Source organism: Trichoderma aggressivum, assembly GCF_033847375.1.
Source record: "Trichoderma aggressivum f. europaeum strain CBS 100526 chromosome Unknown scaffold_005, whole genome shotgun sequence".
NCBI lineage: Eukaryota > Fungi > Ascomycota > Sordariomycetes > Hypocreales > Hypocreaceae > Trichoderma > Trichoderma aggressivum.
In genome coordinates this window covers 274,212-291,133 of record NW_026946371.1, presented here as the reverse complement: position 1 = coordinate 291,133, position 16,922 = coordinate 274,212, and the positions used below count along the sequence as shown (strand labels likewise).

The window sequence follows — 16,922 nt, the reverse complement described above, 5'->3', positions numbered from 1 at the left end:
AGGCATCAGCAAGAAGAAGTCCTATCTACCTAGACTTAGTGCTGCCTTGCCTCGCCTCGCCTTGCATCCTACTTAAACCCCTGCCATCCACCTCTTCTGTCTTCCCCAGACAGAAAGCAACTCGAGCCAACAATGCCCATGGAATCCGTCTTCTCCTCTCGCCGAGAATCCTGGCCACCTACCCAGCTCCGCTTGACTCCCACCATGTCCTTCAAGAAGAGGACCGTTGTTGAGAGCTTTGAGCCTCGGCCGCTTCTCGAGGATATTGACGACAACCCGCTCACCTACTTCCTCACTCCCATCCCAGCAGAGGATGAGGATGACGAGATGGACCTGGACGTCGACATGATGGACTTCGACGCCGGCATCGAAGACGCCAGCCAGCCCCGCGAGGCCGTCCGCAGCGTCAGTCCCTCTTCTCTCGAGGGCCTTCGCAAGCCCGACAGCGCTCGCCCGGCCTCGCCAGACTTTGACTCGGACGCCCTCACCACCGACGACGACGACGATGAGGAATACATTCGCTTCTCCCCCACGTCGTCGTCCTTCTCGCTGACCCCCCTGAGAGACCTCGCCGTCGAGGGCCTTCGCTTCCGAGCCAAGAGCCCCGTCTTCGGCCTCACTGCCAACGCCCTGCTCTCGCCCAACTCCGTGCCGGCGCCGGGCCGCAGGGGCAGAGGCCGCACAAACAGCCGCGGGTCGACACGCCAACAGACTCGCAGCTTGTCTGTCCGCGCAAGAGATGACCACCTGTGGCGGGAACCCAGTCCCGACGTGTGGTCCATCGAAGAAGAGACTGAAGAGGAGTTGATGAGCGATGCGGGTGTAGACACCAAGGCTGCAAAGCCCAAGAAGAAGGTACGCTTCGTGCTCCCAGACAAGGAGTAATAACACGAGCGTCGTGCATATCTTTTAAACAACCATATATATTTTTTTGCATTGGGCGGCGTTCAAGGGCGGATTAATTCATTTTTGGGGGGTGGGTGGGAGGGTTTCTGTTTTCATCATTTGGTTCTGATGCAGTGTGTTATCCGGCATAGCATTTCAAGGCGTTTGGGGGCGGCGGGAGTGGTTATGCATTTATAATAGCAGCTTCTACGTCTGCAGGTTTTGGTTTTTGTTTCTGGGCCATCGCAAGCTGGGACTTTCGGTGGGGAGGAGGCATAATAAAGGACCGGGCGGTGTGCATTTGTTTGCTTGCTTGCTTGTTTTGTTTGCGTATTGCAATTATACCAACCTGGGAGGGCATCTGTTGGAGTTGGAGGCATCTTTTGATTGACAACGGTACTGTTTGGTACTACTATATATGCTTACTACCTGTTACCATTGAATTGACTCTTCACTTTCATCTACTTTTGAGATATAAAATACAGTGAAAACAAAACCGATGCTCTCTCTCTCTCATACAGGGTTGCACAGACAGATAGAGAGGGTAGAATAGTAAAAAGGGCAAAAAAAAGACACATCTCCGATACTGGGAATCGAACCCAGGGCTGCTCGGTGCTTCAACCAGAAGTTGAGAGCGAGCGATGTTAGCCACTACACCATATCGGATACGAATGCGGATGCTATTGTTGGCAGACAATTCCATCCATCAAGCTCCCTCACCGCACAGAAGAAAAAAAGGCTATCGCCACAATGGAAACACACAACTTTCGAAGCGCTGATCCATCCGTAGGGCAGCCGATAAGCGCCTAGCACGACGACTTGCATAATGGACATGACTTGCAGGCATAAGATTTGCCCAGAAAATCGCATTCCTTGGCGTGACCTGTCATTCGGGAGTTGAATCGCACACTTGCGCCATTATTGGATGCGGGTGGTGCTGGTTGTGGAGCTAGTGGGCGAGGTTGATCAGCTGGACCGGGACGAGAATGGAGGCAATGGTCCATGGCGAGCTGAGCGGGTGAGACGCGTGTATGATGGATGGGCTAGGGAGGAGGCTGTGAGGGCGGTAACAATGGAGGGAGAGAGAGAGAGGATTCGGGGGTTCCGGTGAGATGTGATGGGGAGATGTGTTTATTTGTTTGAGCTGAGAGGAAGCTGAAGAGGTTATGGGATGGTTCTTTGTTGAACAAGTACGGAGTAAAGATGAGTGAGTGCTGGATACGAAGGAGATGGTACAACAAGTTGAGACAATGAGTGGGGAAACAAAGAGTGCGTCCGGAGTTGGTGGAGAGTCCGATGCCACCTTGTGACTCGCTCGAGATAATGGCCTTTGTGTGTAAGTGGGAGATGACGGCATGATAAATGGGGTGCTCCAATTTGTCAACTCGAGGACCAAATCTCTTTGAGGCAGTAGATGAGAACAACGTGGGCATGATTTCTGAGATGTGAGCGAGCTATATTAGCAAACACTAGGAGGGATTGTATGTTGCCGTTGATGACGGTGGAGGGCATCCATGTCGTTGTTTTGTCAGTTGACGGCCTGGTGTTAGTGAGACGGTGTGTAAGTTGAATCCATCGGCGATGAGTTACGTACGATATCGATCTGGCCAACACGTGTTGCAGCCCGCGGAGTACATGTAAGCATACTCGTACAATAATAGAACTGACAGGGCTCATGATTACAAGCAAAAGGCATCCATAGAGACTTTGAACATCGAAATCCATTGTATTGCGGGTAGGTCGAATAGGTGCTGGATATCATGCAGATGCTGTCAATGCAAGGGCCGGCGATCAACAACAACAAACAAGACGATAATCGAGAATCTATAGATCTGGATGCGAAAGTCGATGATCCCGATGCGGTGCCATGATCCTGGTGATCGCCCTTGCTAGGACAATTCCATCTTGACTCACGCAGAGAAGAGGAAAACAATAACAAATCAAGGCAGAGATGCGGCCCATGGATCCCATCATCAGCCACAGCAAGCCACCAGCCCGTCTGGGGCTAGCTGTAACACGATACCGTGGAACTAGCACACCCAAGTAAGATTGATATGAAGCAAGTTTTCTTTCATGGTGATACGAACCTGACTAGAACGATAATAAAGCCCGTCTCTGATTGGCCGCGGCCCGGGCCTTGCGCGGCTTTCAGTGACGCTTGAGCTGTGCCAAATTGCACTGCATTTGTTTACGTTTACAGCGGCTTTGGAGGCGACCCCGCTGGTTACTGCGGCACCCAGCGCAGCACAAGCAGCTTCAAAGCTTTGATCCATCCATACCTATCCATATCCATGCTGCAGCGCCACAGGCATAAGCGGGATCCGGAGCCTGTAATCAAATCCATCGCAGTCAATCGACGTTTGCACTGTACACGCATCGTTCCCGTCATCACACAACCGCCAATACACGCACCTAGACGTCACCAGTTCCGTCCGCTGTCGCTCGTTTTGCTCTGCATCTTACAGTACTGACTCTCCTTAATCTGCCCGTCTCAAGATCCTCCAGCTCGACTCGGAGCTACCAACCCCGTTTGACCACCAGCCCGCGCCATTTCACTCTTTTTTCTTCTTCTTCTGGAGGCTTTTACAAACACCACAGCGTCTGCAGCCGTTTGCGGCGGTCGTTCTTTGTTGTTGTTGGGAGCAAGCAAGGATCCAGGGGGCTCCCACGGCTGGTCTGAGAGCTTCGACCTTGTCATGTGCAACGGCCAACGCGACACTGCGAGCAAACACCTTCGAATCCTCGATGCGAACAGCATGCTGCTCAGATGAGGTGAGTAGCGCAACAGAAAGTCCACGTCTGCTTTGTCTGGCCTGCCCCTCGCCTCCACGACCGGCGTCTTGGGACGGGAGCAATTGCGAATAAGCTCGAGCAGCTTGGGCAGCTTGGGCCGCTCTGCTTCCGCGCGCCATAACCTTCAGGCATTGTGGCGAATTGTTTTCTCGCAGCGTGTACTACGTTTCCTTGCTCTTGCCTCGGCGTCGGCATTCGGGCTAACAGTGCGATGCTTAGCAGCCCAAACGACAATGACCACGTCCAAAAGTTCCTCTGGCGATAGCACCGCATCAGCCAACCCCACGACCCCGAACAAGAATCCCGACACCATCAAAGATGATGCCGCGGCGGACGACAAAAACACTCCCGGAGAGGCCCCCAAGCCTGCGGCGGCGGGAAACCGCCCGCGGGCCAACACCACCAAGAAGCCGGAGCCCCCAACTCTGCTCCATGACTTTCTTCTGGGGCGACCCTCCCCGGCGAGGTTAGAGGCAGAGCGCAAGCGGCGGCAAAGCATGGATACCAGTAAGGCTGAGCTTCGTCATGAGATGAAACAGAACATGGTGCGCAAGTTGCAGCCGCCAAGTGGTGTTAAGGACAGGGTGAATAAATGGCAAAAGGCCAATGCGGCTGCCATGGCCGATGCAGATCCGGATGATGCCGCCACAGAGCCGACAGACGTTGCTTTTGCTGGAGAAGAGTTGGAAGACGTGACGGAGGAGGACCGAGTGCGCATCAAGATGAGGCAGAAGAGGAGACCACCCAAAAAGGCCATTGTGCACAACAACACTGCGGAGGCCGAGAAAGAGGAAAAGGAGCATGTGCCTCCGCCTAAAAAGAGGATTGTGAGCGACGACAACTGGGTCAAGCCCAAAGTTAGAAAGGCGTCTGTTCGAAAGGTCTCGCCTCGCCCGAGAAAAGCGAGCAATCCCACCCCGGCGGCCCGCATTCCAAACGGCTTTGTCTTCCGATCGGTACCTAATCCGACCTTTCAGAGCAAGGTCAAGGCGTGGGCTGAAAAGGTCGTGACTCCACCGCCAAAAAGCCTTAAAGGGTCTTTGTCGTCGGATCTGTCTGGTTCTGAGGATGAGTATGAGGATGATAGCGATCAGGAGGAGCCAGCTACCGAAGTCACTGCAAGAAAGCCGCTCAAGCCTAGCATGGACGATAATGATGGTATACGTGTACGGCCAGTACGGAAAAAAGAGCCTGAAGACGATGGTATTCGGGTTTCGCCTATGAAGGCACCGACTGCGGCGAAAAAGGAACCCGAAGACGATGGCATCCGCGTTGCACCCATGAAAGCCACGCCAGCTACGGCTAAGAAGGAACCCGAAGGTGATGGTATCCGCGTTACGCCCATGAAACCCTCACCAGCTGCGACCAAAAAGGAACCCGAGGGCGATGGTATCCGCGTTACACCTATGAAATCCTCACCAGATACAGCTCAGGACGATGGCATCAGAGTGAAGCCAATGGCCGACTCCAGATCAGAACCAGGAACCCCAAGGCCGGCACGACAACGAAGCAAAACTACCGGTTCTGCCCACAAGAACCCCACGATTCAAGACTTGATAAAAGCCGTTGAGGAGGCGACTGTATTATCAATGTCAGACGATGCAGGCTCCTATGTCGACGCCCAACGGCAGAAGCCTCGATCAGGGGGCGTAAAAAGAAGTGGAACGAAGCGTCCCAACACCAGGGCCAAGTCGGCAGACGTCGGCTCCCGCGCCAAGCGCCCTCCTCATATCCCAGACTCGGATCTGGGCACATCACTGTCAAACAAGTCTCTGGCTGACATCCCAGGAGACATCCCGTTTGGACATTCCGCCTTTAGTGAGCTGGATTTGCCTCTGCGGGGTCCTCCTAAGAGTAAACCGAAACAACAACAAAAGCGTACAAAGCTTGACCGGGCAACGAGCCTCAAGGCCATGCCGAATGTGTTAAAGAAGGTGGTGGAGGAGGGTAAGAAGATTATACATGATCTCAATGAGACTCCCAGACATGCTGTGCCCAACAACCCCCCGAGCATTGAGAAATGGCTGAACAACACTGTCGAGCCTTTTAAGGATAACAGGCCACATTCACCCACGTCTACTCTATCTGATGAGGACGACAGCGAAGATGACGATGATACCATTGGAGACGCTGCACCTAGAGAGAGGACACCAAAAGCTACAACGCCCAAGGCAGCGACACCAAAGGCGACAACGCCAAAGGAGACGACGCCGAGAAGAACTGCACCAAAAGAGGCTAAATTGAAAGAGACGGCACAAAGAGACAATGCACCCAAGGAAGTTACGCCCAAGGAGACCGCGCATAAAAGAAAGCCATCGGCAGAGACAAAAAGCTCAATGGTTTCTGAGTCTCGTGTCGTCTCCAATGTTACCTCCGACGTCACGTCTTACCTGACAAGCACAACACGATCGGATGAGACGGCTCAGAGCGCACCTGATGCCACCAGTTCAACCCCAAAATCAGAGTCAAGGTCTAAGGAATCTCTCAGAAAGAAAACATCTTCCTCTTCAAGTCTCAAGAGGAGAAGTGCAACCAGAGACTCTTTGCATTCCAAATCAGGTAGTAAAAGACGACCATTCTTCGGTGCCCTGAAAGAAGCCTTTCAAGGAGAGTCGGCAGGGCTCACGAAACCCATAAAGAGCTACCAGAGTCATGAAGAGCGTCGACTCGAATCAGATGATGATGATCTAGGAGACAGTGAAACGGGATCGGAGACGGAAACAGAGACAGAGACAGAACGCGAGGCCGACTCGCAGTACATGCAGTCCAATTCTGAGTTGAGCAGCTGGGTCACGACAGACACTCGCTCAAGCACCGATCGAGACTCATCGGTCCACAGCTCATCAAGAGGAGCACCACATATTGCCGGACCACGTCTCCGTCCCCCTACAAACGGTCATCATGAGCTTTCGACAATTCTCTCCGAGGGCTCTAGTATCAGTCATTCGGAGTCTGGGTCGGATGTGAGCCACTCTACTCTCACTCGCTCAACGACTGTCACAAAATCGAGTGACCCGAAAATCCCACAACGACAGGGTTCAGGGCTGAAAAGGAGGCTGACAAAACACTCTGACCTGGTTTCCGTCCTCTCACTACCGGACGACACAAATGTTCCCAAAGGAATGATGAATAGCAGGTCAAGGCCGAGTCTGCGGAAAGCACGCGGCGTGCCCAACGTAACTGCCGATGATTTGCTAAAGGAGTTTGCCGACGACGAACACCTGTATCAAAGTGAGCTCAAAACACTGGTCGATGGTGTGGTACCCGTGCTTCTCTCTCACGTAGTGAGCGACCCCACTGCCTCTTCCGACCACTTCGGGACCGTTTCTCCAAAGATCAAGGTCGATATTACATCCAAGTCGGTCGTTGATATGGGAGTTGCCCTCGAGAAGCTCAAGAACGCACATGCCAAGGCTCCCTTGACAGATATCCGCCGAATGGCCAACTGGGCACATGGTGTTGTCCCAATTTACAACAACTACCTGAGTGTCTGGAGGCTGGGCTTCCAAGATCTGATAGTCAACCTCGCACCGCGACGGGGTACCCCTGACGAAGACGACTCTCTCCTCGATTCGTTGCCAAGGAATGCGAATGGCGATCTCATCAACGCCCAGGGAGAGCGTGTAGCCGTCGCCTATCTCCTGAAGCGGCCACTATTTCGCGTGAAGCAGATGGCCCGTCTGATTGTCTGCGTTGACCAAATGTTTACATCGCCTGATACCAACCAGCTGGTCAAGGATTTCGAAGCCTTGCAGGAAAAGGCTCGCCAGCGCCACAGAGAGGAGGTCGCGAGGATCATTGACGAAGAAGCCGCCAACACGGATACCACTAGAGCGCGAGACCTCAGAACGCTCGGCCCAACCAAGTCCATCAATATCGGTCTCACTCGACAAGTTAGTGCCAAGGACATCTTTTCGCTTGACCTTGCCCACTCCAACGGGCAGAGGCTGGAGTGTCAGGTGGAGCTGGTTCACCGAGACAACCAAAGCCGCCCCGAAGACAGAGGAGATCTTCTCATACGGGAAGTGGGAGACGGTCGACGATCATACCTCCTCTTTCCGCCCATCTCCATGTCTCTCGTCTCTGCCCGTTCAGGAGATGGAAAGTTGGACATGGTGGTCATGGTCCGTGGCAATCACAATGGGAAGCCATGGCATGAGCTGCTCAATCTCTGGGCCGATGAAGAAGAGCAGATATTGGACTGGCTCGATATCCTGCCGTCTTCTCCCATCCCGCCCAGGGAGCCTGAACCAAGTGTCCTTGATGAATCCGAGCTGGGATCAGATTCTCCCAGATTGCCTGATGTTCCCGTTGGAGTTCAGAGCATGGTGAGCGCGGCGTCTCGAAACACCGACGGAGACGACTCCGACAGCAGTCTTTCGGCTCCACCGACTCCTACACGAGCCGCTCCTGGACCCCCTGGCAGAGAAAAGAGCAAGTCTCGGTCAGGATCTTCCTCTTCGAAGCAGGTCCCCGTCATATACCACAATGATGCGCCACCGCCGCGACCGCCAGTTCACCGAACCCTCAGCCCCACGCCTCAGCAGTCTCCAAAGTCTCAGTCGCTGCTTCAACCACCGGTTGATGTGCACGCCGTGAGGCGAAGAGGCTCTTCTCCTCTCAAGCACGAGTACCTGCCTTCTGAGGTCTCCTCTGCCTCAGGCCTATCTTCCTCTGCGGTTTCTTCGATAGTGGAAGAAGGAGAGTCGTCGGAATCGGAAACAGAGGGAGAAGATGTGTCTGGAACCGAGAGCGAGTCATCCTCATCTGATGAGGAGATGGAGAGCATTGACATTCCCCAGACTGAGCTTGGCTACAGCATCAGGGACGAAGGCCAGAGAAGAGGCTCATATGCACCTTCATATGCTCCCTCATATGCCCCCGCATCTGAGGTTAGCTTGACGCCGTCCAACTCTGCCTCCCAAGCCGGTCTCCATGGACGGAAGCCATCAGAGGAAGATGGCAGCCTTGCGAGATCGGGACGATGTCTCGCAACAATCTCCAGGTGGTCTGACAAGGGCGCGTGGAAGGATGTGCACCCCGACCACTGTTCAATCGTTGTTACAGATGGTCTTATTGAGGCGTTTGCTTTCCGAGACAGCAACTACACTCAGCTTGACGATAAGCCCATTGTCGCATTGGATCTTACGCCGATGGTCTTGATCCGACAGAGCACTGCGGTCGACCTCGAAATCAGATCATCAATGCAGCCTCACAGCAAGTTGGCGCCAGTCTACCAGGGCGGCAACTTTCGCTTCCGGTGCTTGAACGGCCCTGACTGCTACACTCTCTACACGGCTGTCCACCACGCTCGTCTCAACAACCAGAAGTTTATCCAGTTGGAGAACGAAGCCCGTTTCAGAAGCTTTGGTGAGCGACCGGCTCCGGCTGATGACGGAGACAAGAGCAGTCGGGCTCGCAGCTGGTTCGGCAGAAAGAACAGCTACCGCAGCTCGGCGAGGGCACCACAGCCACAACAGTTAGATGGCGCTAGCACTACACCCTCGTCGACGCCGTCTGCTTCCAGCTTCCTCAAGAAGCTCACTCTTGTTGGAAACCTCTCCTTCAACCTGGCTCGATCATCCGTTGACAAGCGTGGCGGCAGAGGTGGAAGCGGCCACAACAGCCTGTATACATCGGGCTCTTCGTCAGGATACGGCTCGCCTCGATCGCCCTCTGTTAGCGTGGATAATGGCGGCGAGACGCCCGTGAATCTCAGCACCGAGAACATTCGCATCCGGCTCCATCTTCTTGTCTCGCCCGCCAAGTGGGAAGACTACGGTAACTGCAGTCTACAAATCCGCCGGCCGCCTCCGGGCTGGCGCCAGGCCCTTCGAGCGGATCACGGCCTCGAGAAACGCGTCACGGTTACGACAATACCCAAGAAGAGCTCTGAGAAGCCAATCACTGTGCTGGATGCTGTTCTGGGAAGCGGATGCTTCACTCCCATGGGCAGCAGAGGTATCGTTTGTGGTGTCTGGGAAGAAGTCAAGAACGGCGACGGTATTGTCGGCGGCGTTCCGGCAAACGGAGCAACAGGAGGAAATATCAAGAAGTGGTGCTTCCAATTCGCCAGCGTGACTGAAGCCGGCTGGGTTCTGCGGCTGGTGCACCAAGAGGTTGTGACCAACTGAATGACTGAGGATCCTTGACCGGTAAAAGGACAGAGACGGAGATTTTGACTTTGAGATGACAACTTTCGCTCTCAGTTTTTACGGGCCATTCACTTTCCCCCCATTTTCTTTATTATTATATCATAGAAACATACATACCACATCCTTTGTATTAGTTATATCACCCGTGGCTACATTATATCCCCCCTGTTTCGCCACACAGCGAGGAGTTTGATATCTGTACATGCGAGAAACATTTTGTTATTTAGAGAAAGAAGGGAGGGAGGCGTAAAGCATGGGGAAGCGGAACAGCGGATCATGGAGGAGACATATTTCTGCTTCTTCTTCTTTTTTTCCCCAAGATGCTCCCAAGTTGGTTTGATAGCATCAAGCGGTGCATGGAATGCGCTTAAATAAGGTTAAAACTATGCTACAAGACAGAAAGATGGTTATACTATGGGATGTTTTTGTCTGGACTGTGCGTTATACTATTCAGTGAGGTCTGGATGGGAGGGAGTAGACGTGCTTGATACTTGAATTCGTTCACTGTTATGGTCCATACGAGATGTTTTCTCTCTTGTCAAGGTACTCTGATGTACTCTGATGTACTTCCAAGTCCATCCTCACAACCTACGAGTTTAGCCACCCCCCTTTGAAAGTCCTTAGACGGATGTTTCATGTAAAGCCCAGTGGCAAGCACATCTACACGCGCCGGGACAAGCGGGACATGTGTTCTTCCTCTTCCAATTGCGATGAATCGATGGCGAAGTTGCTAGAGTGGCTTAGTTGGTTGGGTCCCCTTTAATGGACCGGTGGCGATTATTTCCTCGGGGATACATGTAGAACTTGGCAGCTGGATGAGTATCTAGGAGGTGTATGGGTCGAGGGGGGAGTGGGAATATGGTTTTGTTTAGATGGTGCTTTGAAGCTGCATGTTGTTTTCGGCCGAGACGGGTTTCGATATTCTTTGGGGGTGGAGGGAGAGACGGCTTCGTTTGGTGGAACGATGAAAGGATCGTTCTCGACGGTCGATGGGTCAAGGTGGACTTTGTGCGTGTAGATCAGGGGAGCCCAAGGTCGACGATGACGAAAGGAGCAAGGCTTGAAGGGCACTTTGTTGAGGAGGATCTTGTTTAGTTGGATCGCAAGGGGGGGACTATATCTCTCGTTCTTTTGTTTTTAGGCTATTCCGACGGGTGCAGAGAGTTGGAAGCTGGAAGGGGAGATTGGATTGTGTTCTTGTATGCATGTATGATCTGGTATTGTTGTCGAAGATGATATCAGGGGGGTGAAACGTGGATGAGGGCGTTATAGCTTGAACAAGAACGACGGATTTTTCGAGGTTTGATTTTCTGGGGGCGGCGTATATAGGCCTGTGTCTGAGAAAGTTGGCCCAATGTACATTTAAACAGAATCTCTCTGAAGGACAAGGGAAAAGAGGGAAACAAACTCACCAGGAGAGGTCAGAATCGAAGATTCTCTCTAACCCCCCCCTTCCATGAGAATTTCAAGCCGCAAACTCAGCAAAGCAAACAAAGAGCAAAATACAACCAAAAGAAAACCGTCTCTGTCCCCTTTCTCATTCATTTCATTTCCTTTCAGGACTGCCCAAAAATCCCGATCAAGTAAAAAACACGCAAAAAACCTCGTATTTGCTCACTACTCTCGTGTTCTCTCACTCTTCCCAAAATAAAGAAGAAAAAAACACGACGCCAGTCTCGTTACCATCACCACATCTTTCCACGCTTTCCCCAAACAGTCTATCCGTAAACACGAGAAAACAGGGCCATTCAATTCCAATAGTCTCTCTACGTCTCTTCCCCCTCCTCTCATATCACGCCGCATAGAAAACAACATCGTCGAATATTGGGAGGGAGGGGAGGCCAACCTAACTCGGCAACCTGACAAAGACCATTTCACCTATCATCCAACTTTCCCTGCCACAGTATACAAAAAACAACTCGTCGTTCTTTTTTCCTAAAAAGATGAACCCTCCCCATGCATGCTTTTGTACATTCGTACATAAATAGACCGTTTGGGCCCTCCTCTTGGGACCCCCTGCCACCCATTTCTCGTATTCACAAGCGTCCACCCCATGGGCTAGACCTAGAACGGGACGGATATCCGCCATCGCCTAATTCATAGCCACCAAAGCAGGTCGTCCTGTTCTCTTTTTCCCTTCTCTCTGTCTTTTTTTCTCAGGGCTCCCCTCGTTTTGCCTCTAGACCTGACGTGGTACGAGTAACCACTTCCAGCATCCCCGTATGCAGGTATTGGCTGGCTCCCTCATCCCTAAGTCTAGTTTCGTCCCGTCTCAGAGGAGGGAGGAAACGTTTCCCGTAAGCCAAAATAGAGGAAAACCGACTTGTGCCCGTTTTCCAGGACACACAGACACACAGCCCAGCCCCCCCTCTTCCCCATCTCACCGTTTCGTTTCCGCAGGGGGTGTGTCAAGTCGATTTGCTAGCAAGCTGCAGGAGAGGCAAAAACGGAACAAGTCAGGGCGCCTAATGTACACCAAAGGGTCATCGTTGGGGACCCTGCGTGTTAGCTGGGCACAAAAGAGAGAAGAAAAAAAGTAGCATGGCCGGGGGGCAACGGGGGACCAGCCGGGCAAAACCAGTAAAGTAAAGAAAAGAGAGAGAGATAATGCAGAGTCAAGGGGAACGAGTTGTTTGCCGCCCCAAGATAGCCCGACCCAGTCACCCCCCAGCTGCGGGACTCTTGATTCCGGCTCCAGATCCCACTTGAGACCGCCCTGGGACCGCTTGAGGCCGCGTGAGACCGCTCGAGACTGGGGTGTATCTGAGCCCACATGGCTCTCGCTGACATCGAGATCGAAAGGCACATTCACTTGAGAGTGCCTTTGATCTGACTGAAACGAAAGGGGGGGGGGGGAACCGGAAAGGTGAAGAAAGAGAAAAGAGAAAAGAAGAACCAAAAGAAGAAGAAAACAAAAAGAAGAAATCGAAACGCCAACCAGGAAAGGAGCAAAGGCTCCTTTGCAGACACACCGCGTAAGCGGCCAAACCAAATCAAACCCATACATTCAGGGATGCGCACCTGCACGTCATGCTCTGGACAAGATGGAACCAATAGTTGAGACTCATGGGGCACACCGAACATAATAGTATTAATCCCAATCCAAGGTGCCTGCTAAAGGGCACAGCTTGAATCACCCACAAGCATCGTCGCTGAAGCATTGTCAATGCAGCTTTACAACAGCTATTAACACACACACAACAAGTCCCGGCACGCTCCCCCCCCCATTTTCTTCGTTCGGCACTTTATGCCCTTCATCTTCACACCGAGCGGCCTTTTCCCAAAAATAAATCCAAAAAAAAAAAACATAAAGCAAAAAGCCAAGTTCAAACATAACCAAGATCCAAAACTTCCCCACTATTTGTTCGTTTGAACGCCGGGAAAACGCCATAATTCTATCCACAACAATGTGCCTATTGCAGCACGGGAATAAACAGTCGCTATGCAGTGTGATATTCGATTCGCCCAGTTACCATTTTTTGTGTATGCCCATAAAGGAGTGACTCTATGTCGACCAGATGTTCGTCATAACCGTAATTTCATAAAAGGAGTGTGCGTAGTTTGGGGGTATCTTCGTCTGAAGGATTGTCGATTAAGCTGGAGGGTATCATTTCGAAAGGAGTGTCGCGTATTAGATAATACATTAATAGTTAGTTGGTAATTATTCGTTGTCGTAAAGGATTGTTTCAATCGAGATCAACTCGAGAAGTCTAAAGGAGTGTCGTTCGGGCGTTGGGCTCAGGCAGGCCAGTGTGCTGACAAGAGCAAAAATAAAGAGTGCAAAAACAAGGCCCATTAAGTCGTTGTTGTTTCATGGTAGTAGCGAGCGTGTTAAGGAATGTTGTACATTTGCGTCTGCGTTGAAATCAAGAGAAGAGGAAGAGGAAGCAGATCCCAGCTGCAAAGGTGTATCGCGGAGAGGAGGAAGAGGAGGAGGAGGAGGAGGAGACCCATCAAATCACATCGCCCGCTGCTTGCCCTTGTCATCAAGCCCCGAAGAGCTGCGAGTCAAAGGCACGCGCGACAGCGGAGATGGAGGGTGCGGCGTGGAAGAGACCGAAACGGTCTGACGGTGTCGGTGATGCGGTGTGCTAGACAGCGGAACCGGGGACTCAGGAAGAGGAAGCATGCCGAGCGTGTCCTGGTAGTGGTACGGAGATTGAGACGGAGCTGGCGGAAAGGGTGGCGCCATCGACGAACCCTCCGGAGGCGGGTACGCTGATTGAGTTCTGGAATTCCTGGGTGGCAACGGTCAATCCGATTGTGCTTCCTCGAGCCGGGGTTGGAGAGTCGAGTGTGTGGGAAGCCCATCTAGAGGAAACTAGATCCACACGGACTGCTGGGGAGTAACGAACCCGACGGGGTAGCTGCTGCTGCCGGCGCATTGCGCATCCTCGAATGTGGGCGAATGGCCGGGATGGTAGCCTCGCATTTCATACCCACCGTACTCTTCCGAATCGCTGTATGCAAGGGACGCCTCAAAGGTTGATGATGCCGGGCTGTAGGCAACCCCAAAGGACGGAGACGGCACGTTCAGGTACTGGTGGCTCAGATAGGGAGACGAGATGACCAGCGGGCTGAGCGACTCATGCGGACCAGGTGCCGTAGGGCTGTTGAGCATTGGCATGCTCTCGGCGCTATAGCTAAAGGCAGGGTTCCCATATGGCATGTAGGACTCCGTTGCAGGGACCATTGGCACCTCGTCGCGCAGGTGGAAGTTGGGAGGATGGAACGTAGGGAACGAGGGGGTCCTCTGCGGGCTCATCCAGCCCATGCGGGACCGGAACTCACTGACCGTGTCAATGGGAAACTCCATGAGCGTGAGCGGCGTCTGGTACGAGTTCTTCACACCAGTGCTCGCGAGGTTCATGGACATGAGCCGCCGGGCGATTTCCTCAATCGGGGTCATGGACAGGCTGCCAAAGTAGGCCGCGCCAATCTCGGGGAAGAGCCGCTCCATCAGCAGGGCCGCCGTGTACAGGTGGGCAATGGCAACCAGGGAGTTGGGGGAGCAGTGGTAGGTCTGAATGTAGCCGACAGGGACCCAGAAAAGCCAAGTCCTCAGGGGCTGGAGGCGCTCAAACTGTTGGGCGATGGGGAGAGTGGGGCTGATCTTGCGAGAGCCCTTGAGGAAGCCGATCAAGTGCTGCATCTGAGCTGCGTCTTCCTTGTTGTGCTTCAGATGAGCTTCAACCTTGATGACTTGCTCCAAGGTTCGCTGGTAGGCCTCAATGTCGTCCTTCTGGGGTTGGTGAACCCGGCGTTCAGGATCCGGAGAAGCCGGAGCTGTTGGGAAAGTGCTGCTCTCCGCAATGAAGTCTGTGAACTCAGACTCATGCTTCCATGCGTCCATTGCATCAATCACCTGCCGAGAAAAAAATCAGTAAACATGCCAATGAACAGGGAGGGGAACAGCTAAGGCAAGCCAATGAGATGCTTAGTTCTTCGCCACCAACCAACAACAAACTTACCGTCGAGGTGCCCTGCATGAGCTGGGTCCAGCTGCGCCTGTTTGGAAACTCAATTAGCCCTTGAGCGTCCTCGTGAGGTGGCAGAAAATGTTAAGGGAAGAGCGCTTACCAATCGGTGGCCTGCCACGATAGCACCAGGGATGCCGCCAGGATGGCGTCGGAGGTAGCGCGAGAGAAGGAGCCAATCGCGGTGTGCAGACCGCTCAAGGCCTTGCCCCTATGCTCAAACGCCATGCTGCCGACCAGAGGGCAGTCGGTCAAAAAGGCGATGTGCATGGCAGAGAATGCCAACAGCGCATGCATCACGTAGGGAGTAGTCGCGCCGATCTTGAGCAGACTGGAAACACCAAAGTTAGCGTTGCGTTGGACAATGTGCTACCGCCAGCAGCGGAAGCTTGCCGCCAGAGCAGCGGTATCCAAGGAGAAAGATGGAATAGCCGCTCTCATTGGAAAACTTACGTCGGGATATGACGGGTCCACAAAGTGAAGTTGTTGGCCTCATAGGCCGCCAGCTGATAGTACAGGGATGCAACGTGGTAGATCAACCGGAGGTCCTCAAGGGAGAACATGTGCGGCATGGGAGCTGGGAAGATGCGGAGCGTTGGGAAGGGGAACATGCCAGTCCTCTGCCACTCGGCAATAGCAGCCTCGACCTGTGGTGACCACATGAGATCGGGCTTGTCCGGAGTGGTTGAGCGACCAGCCTCAGGAACCTGCACATCGTTGTACGGGCAACGGATCTTGTGCTTGGTGCAGTTGCGGCTGAGGATACCCGTATTAGCAAAAGGACAAGTTCCTAACGGGAATGAGCACGGCACCAATAACTTACCATTGAGGGAAGCTCTCATCGCAGCGGATGTGACGACGCTTGCTAGAATCATAGTTAGACCAATGCTTGCGAGCTTGACCAGAGTCGCCATCCGGCAACCGTGAATATTGCTACGTACCACGTATCACAGCCTTTGCGAGACTTGGTGTGACTATCATGAGAGAGTTAGCTCGTGCTTCGATGTGACGGAGTGAGTGGGTGGGTGGTTGTGTTGAGTGAAAAGGAGCGAAATGCGTGTAAGTGCTGGGTGAGGAAGAGGGGACAAACCTGCGACGAGGAGGACCACCGCCAGGGCCAGCCATTGTTGATGATTGAAAAAGCGTGGAGATTTGTGGACGAGCCACTGGAAGCTGTTAGTGAATGGATCGACTGGGAGACGTCATGGTGGCACATACATAAAGACAAAACACAGCTGGAAATTGCTGTGCTTGGACGACGAGCGAAGGTCGTGCTTGTTTACTGATGTGGATGTCCCGGTGGAATGCCTTTTTCAAGTCTTGGCTCGAATGCAGCTGGTATGCACAAGTTTTTGTTCTGTTTCTCTTTTTCCTAAAATTGGTTGATATACATATACTTCAAAGTATATATATTCCTCTTCTCTTGAAAAAACGTAGCGATCGAATATGGCGTATTGAATTACCTCTCCCTAACCCTCGAATTAAATAGCAAGTAGTTTTGGTCGTAAAAAGCGTTCTTTTTTTTATAATTTGGTTTTGTAAATTTTCTTTGTTGGTAGCGATTGTGGGAAAGCGATTGTGGTGGTGTGTAAGATGATGTTCTTTTAGATAG

General features: G+C 52.7%; 3 protein-coding genes across 3 annotated transcripts; 2 read left to right on the top strand and 1 right to left on the bottom strand.

Moving 5' to 3' along the window:
* Positions 1 to 132: 132 nt before the first annotated feature.
* Triagg1_2002 (uncharacterized protein) lies at positions 133 to 885 on the top strand (the record flags this gene model as incomplete). The annotated part of the gene is made up of 1 exon (XM_062896136.1): positions 133 to 885. One exon carries the CDS (start codon positions 133 to 135, stop codon positions 883 to 885), a length of 753 nt encoding a protein of 250 aa, XP_062758858.1.
* Positions 886 to 3,911: 3,026 nt separating this feature from the next.
* Triagg1_2001 (uncharacterized protein) lies at positions 3,912 to 9,812 on the top strand (the record flags this gene model as incomplete). The annotated part of the gene is made up of 1 exon (XM_062896135.1): positions 3,912 to 9,812. One exon carries the CDS (start codon positions 3,912 to 3,914, stop codon positions 9,810 to 9,812), a length of 5,901 nt encoding a protein of 1,966 aa, XP_062758857.1.
* A 3,979-nt stretch (positions 9,813 to 13,791) lies between these two features.
* On the bottom strand, positions 13,792 to 16,435 carry Triagg1_2000 (transcriptional regulator family: Fungal Specific TF; the record flags this gene model as incomplete). The annotated part of the gene is made up of 8 exons (XM_062896134.1): positions 13,792 to 14,071; positions 14,189 to 15,198; positions 15,305 to 15,341; positions 15,414 to 15,641; positions 15,764 to 16,066; positions 16,134 to 16,175; positions 16,252 to 16,284; positions 16,401 to 16,435. The coding sequence occupies 8 exons, from the start codon at positions 16,433 to 16,435 to the stop codon at positions 13,792 to 13,794; spliced, it is 1,968 nt and encodes a 655-aa protein (XP_062758856.1).
* Between the last annotated feature and the right edge of the window lie 487 nt (positions 16,436 to 16,922).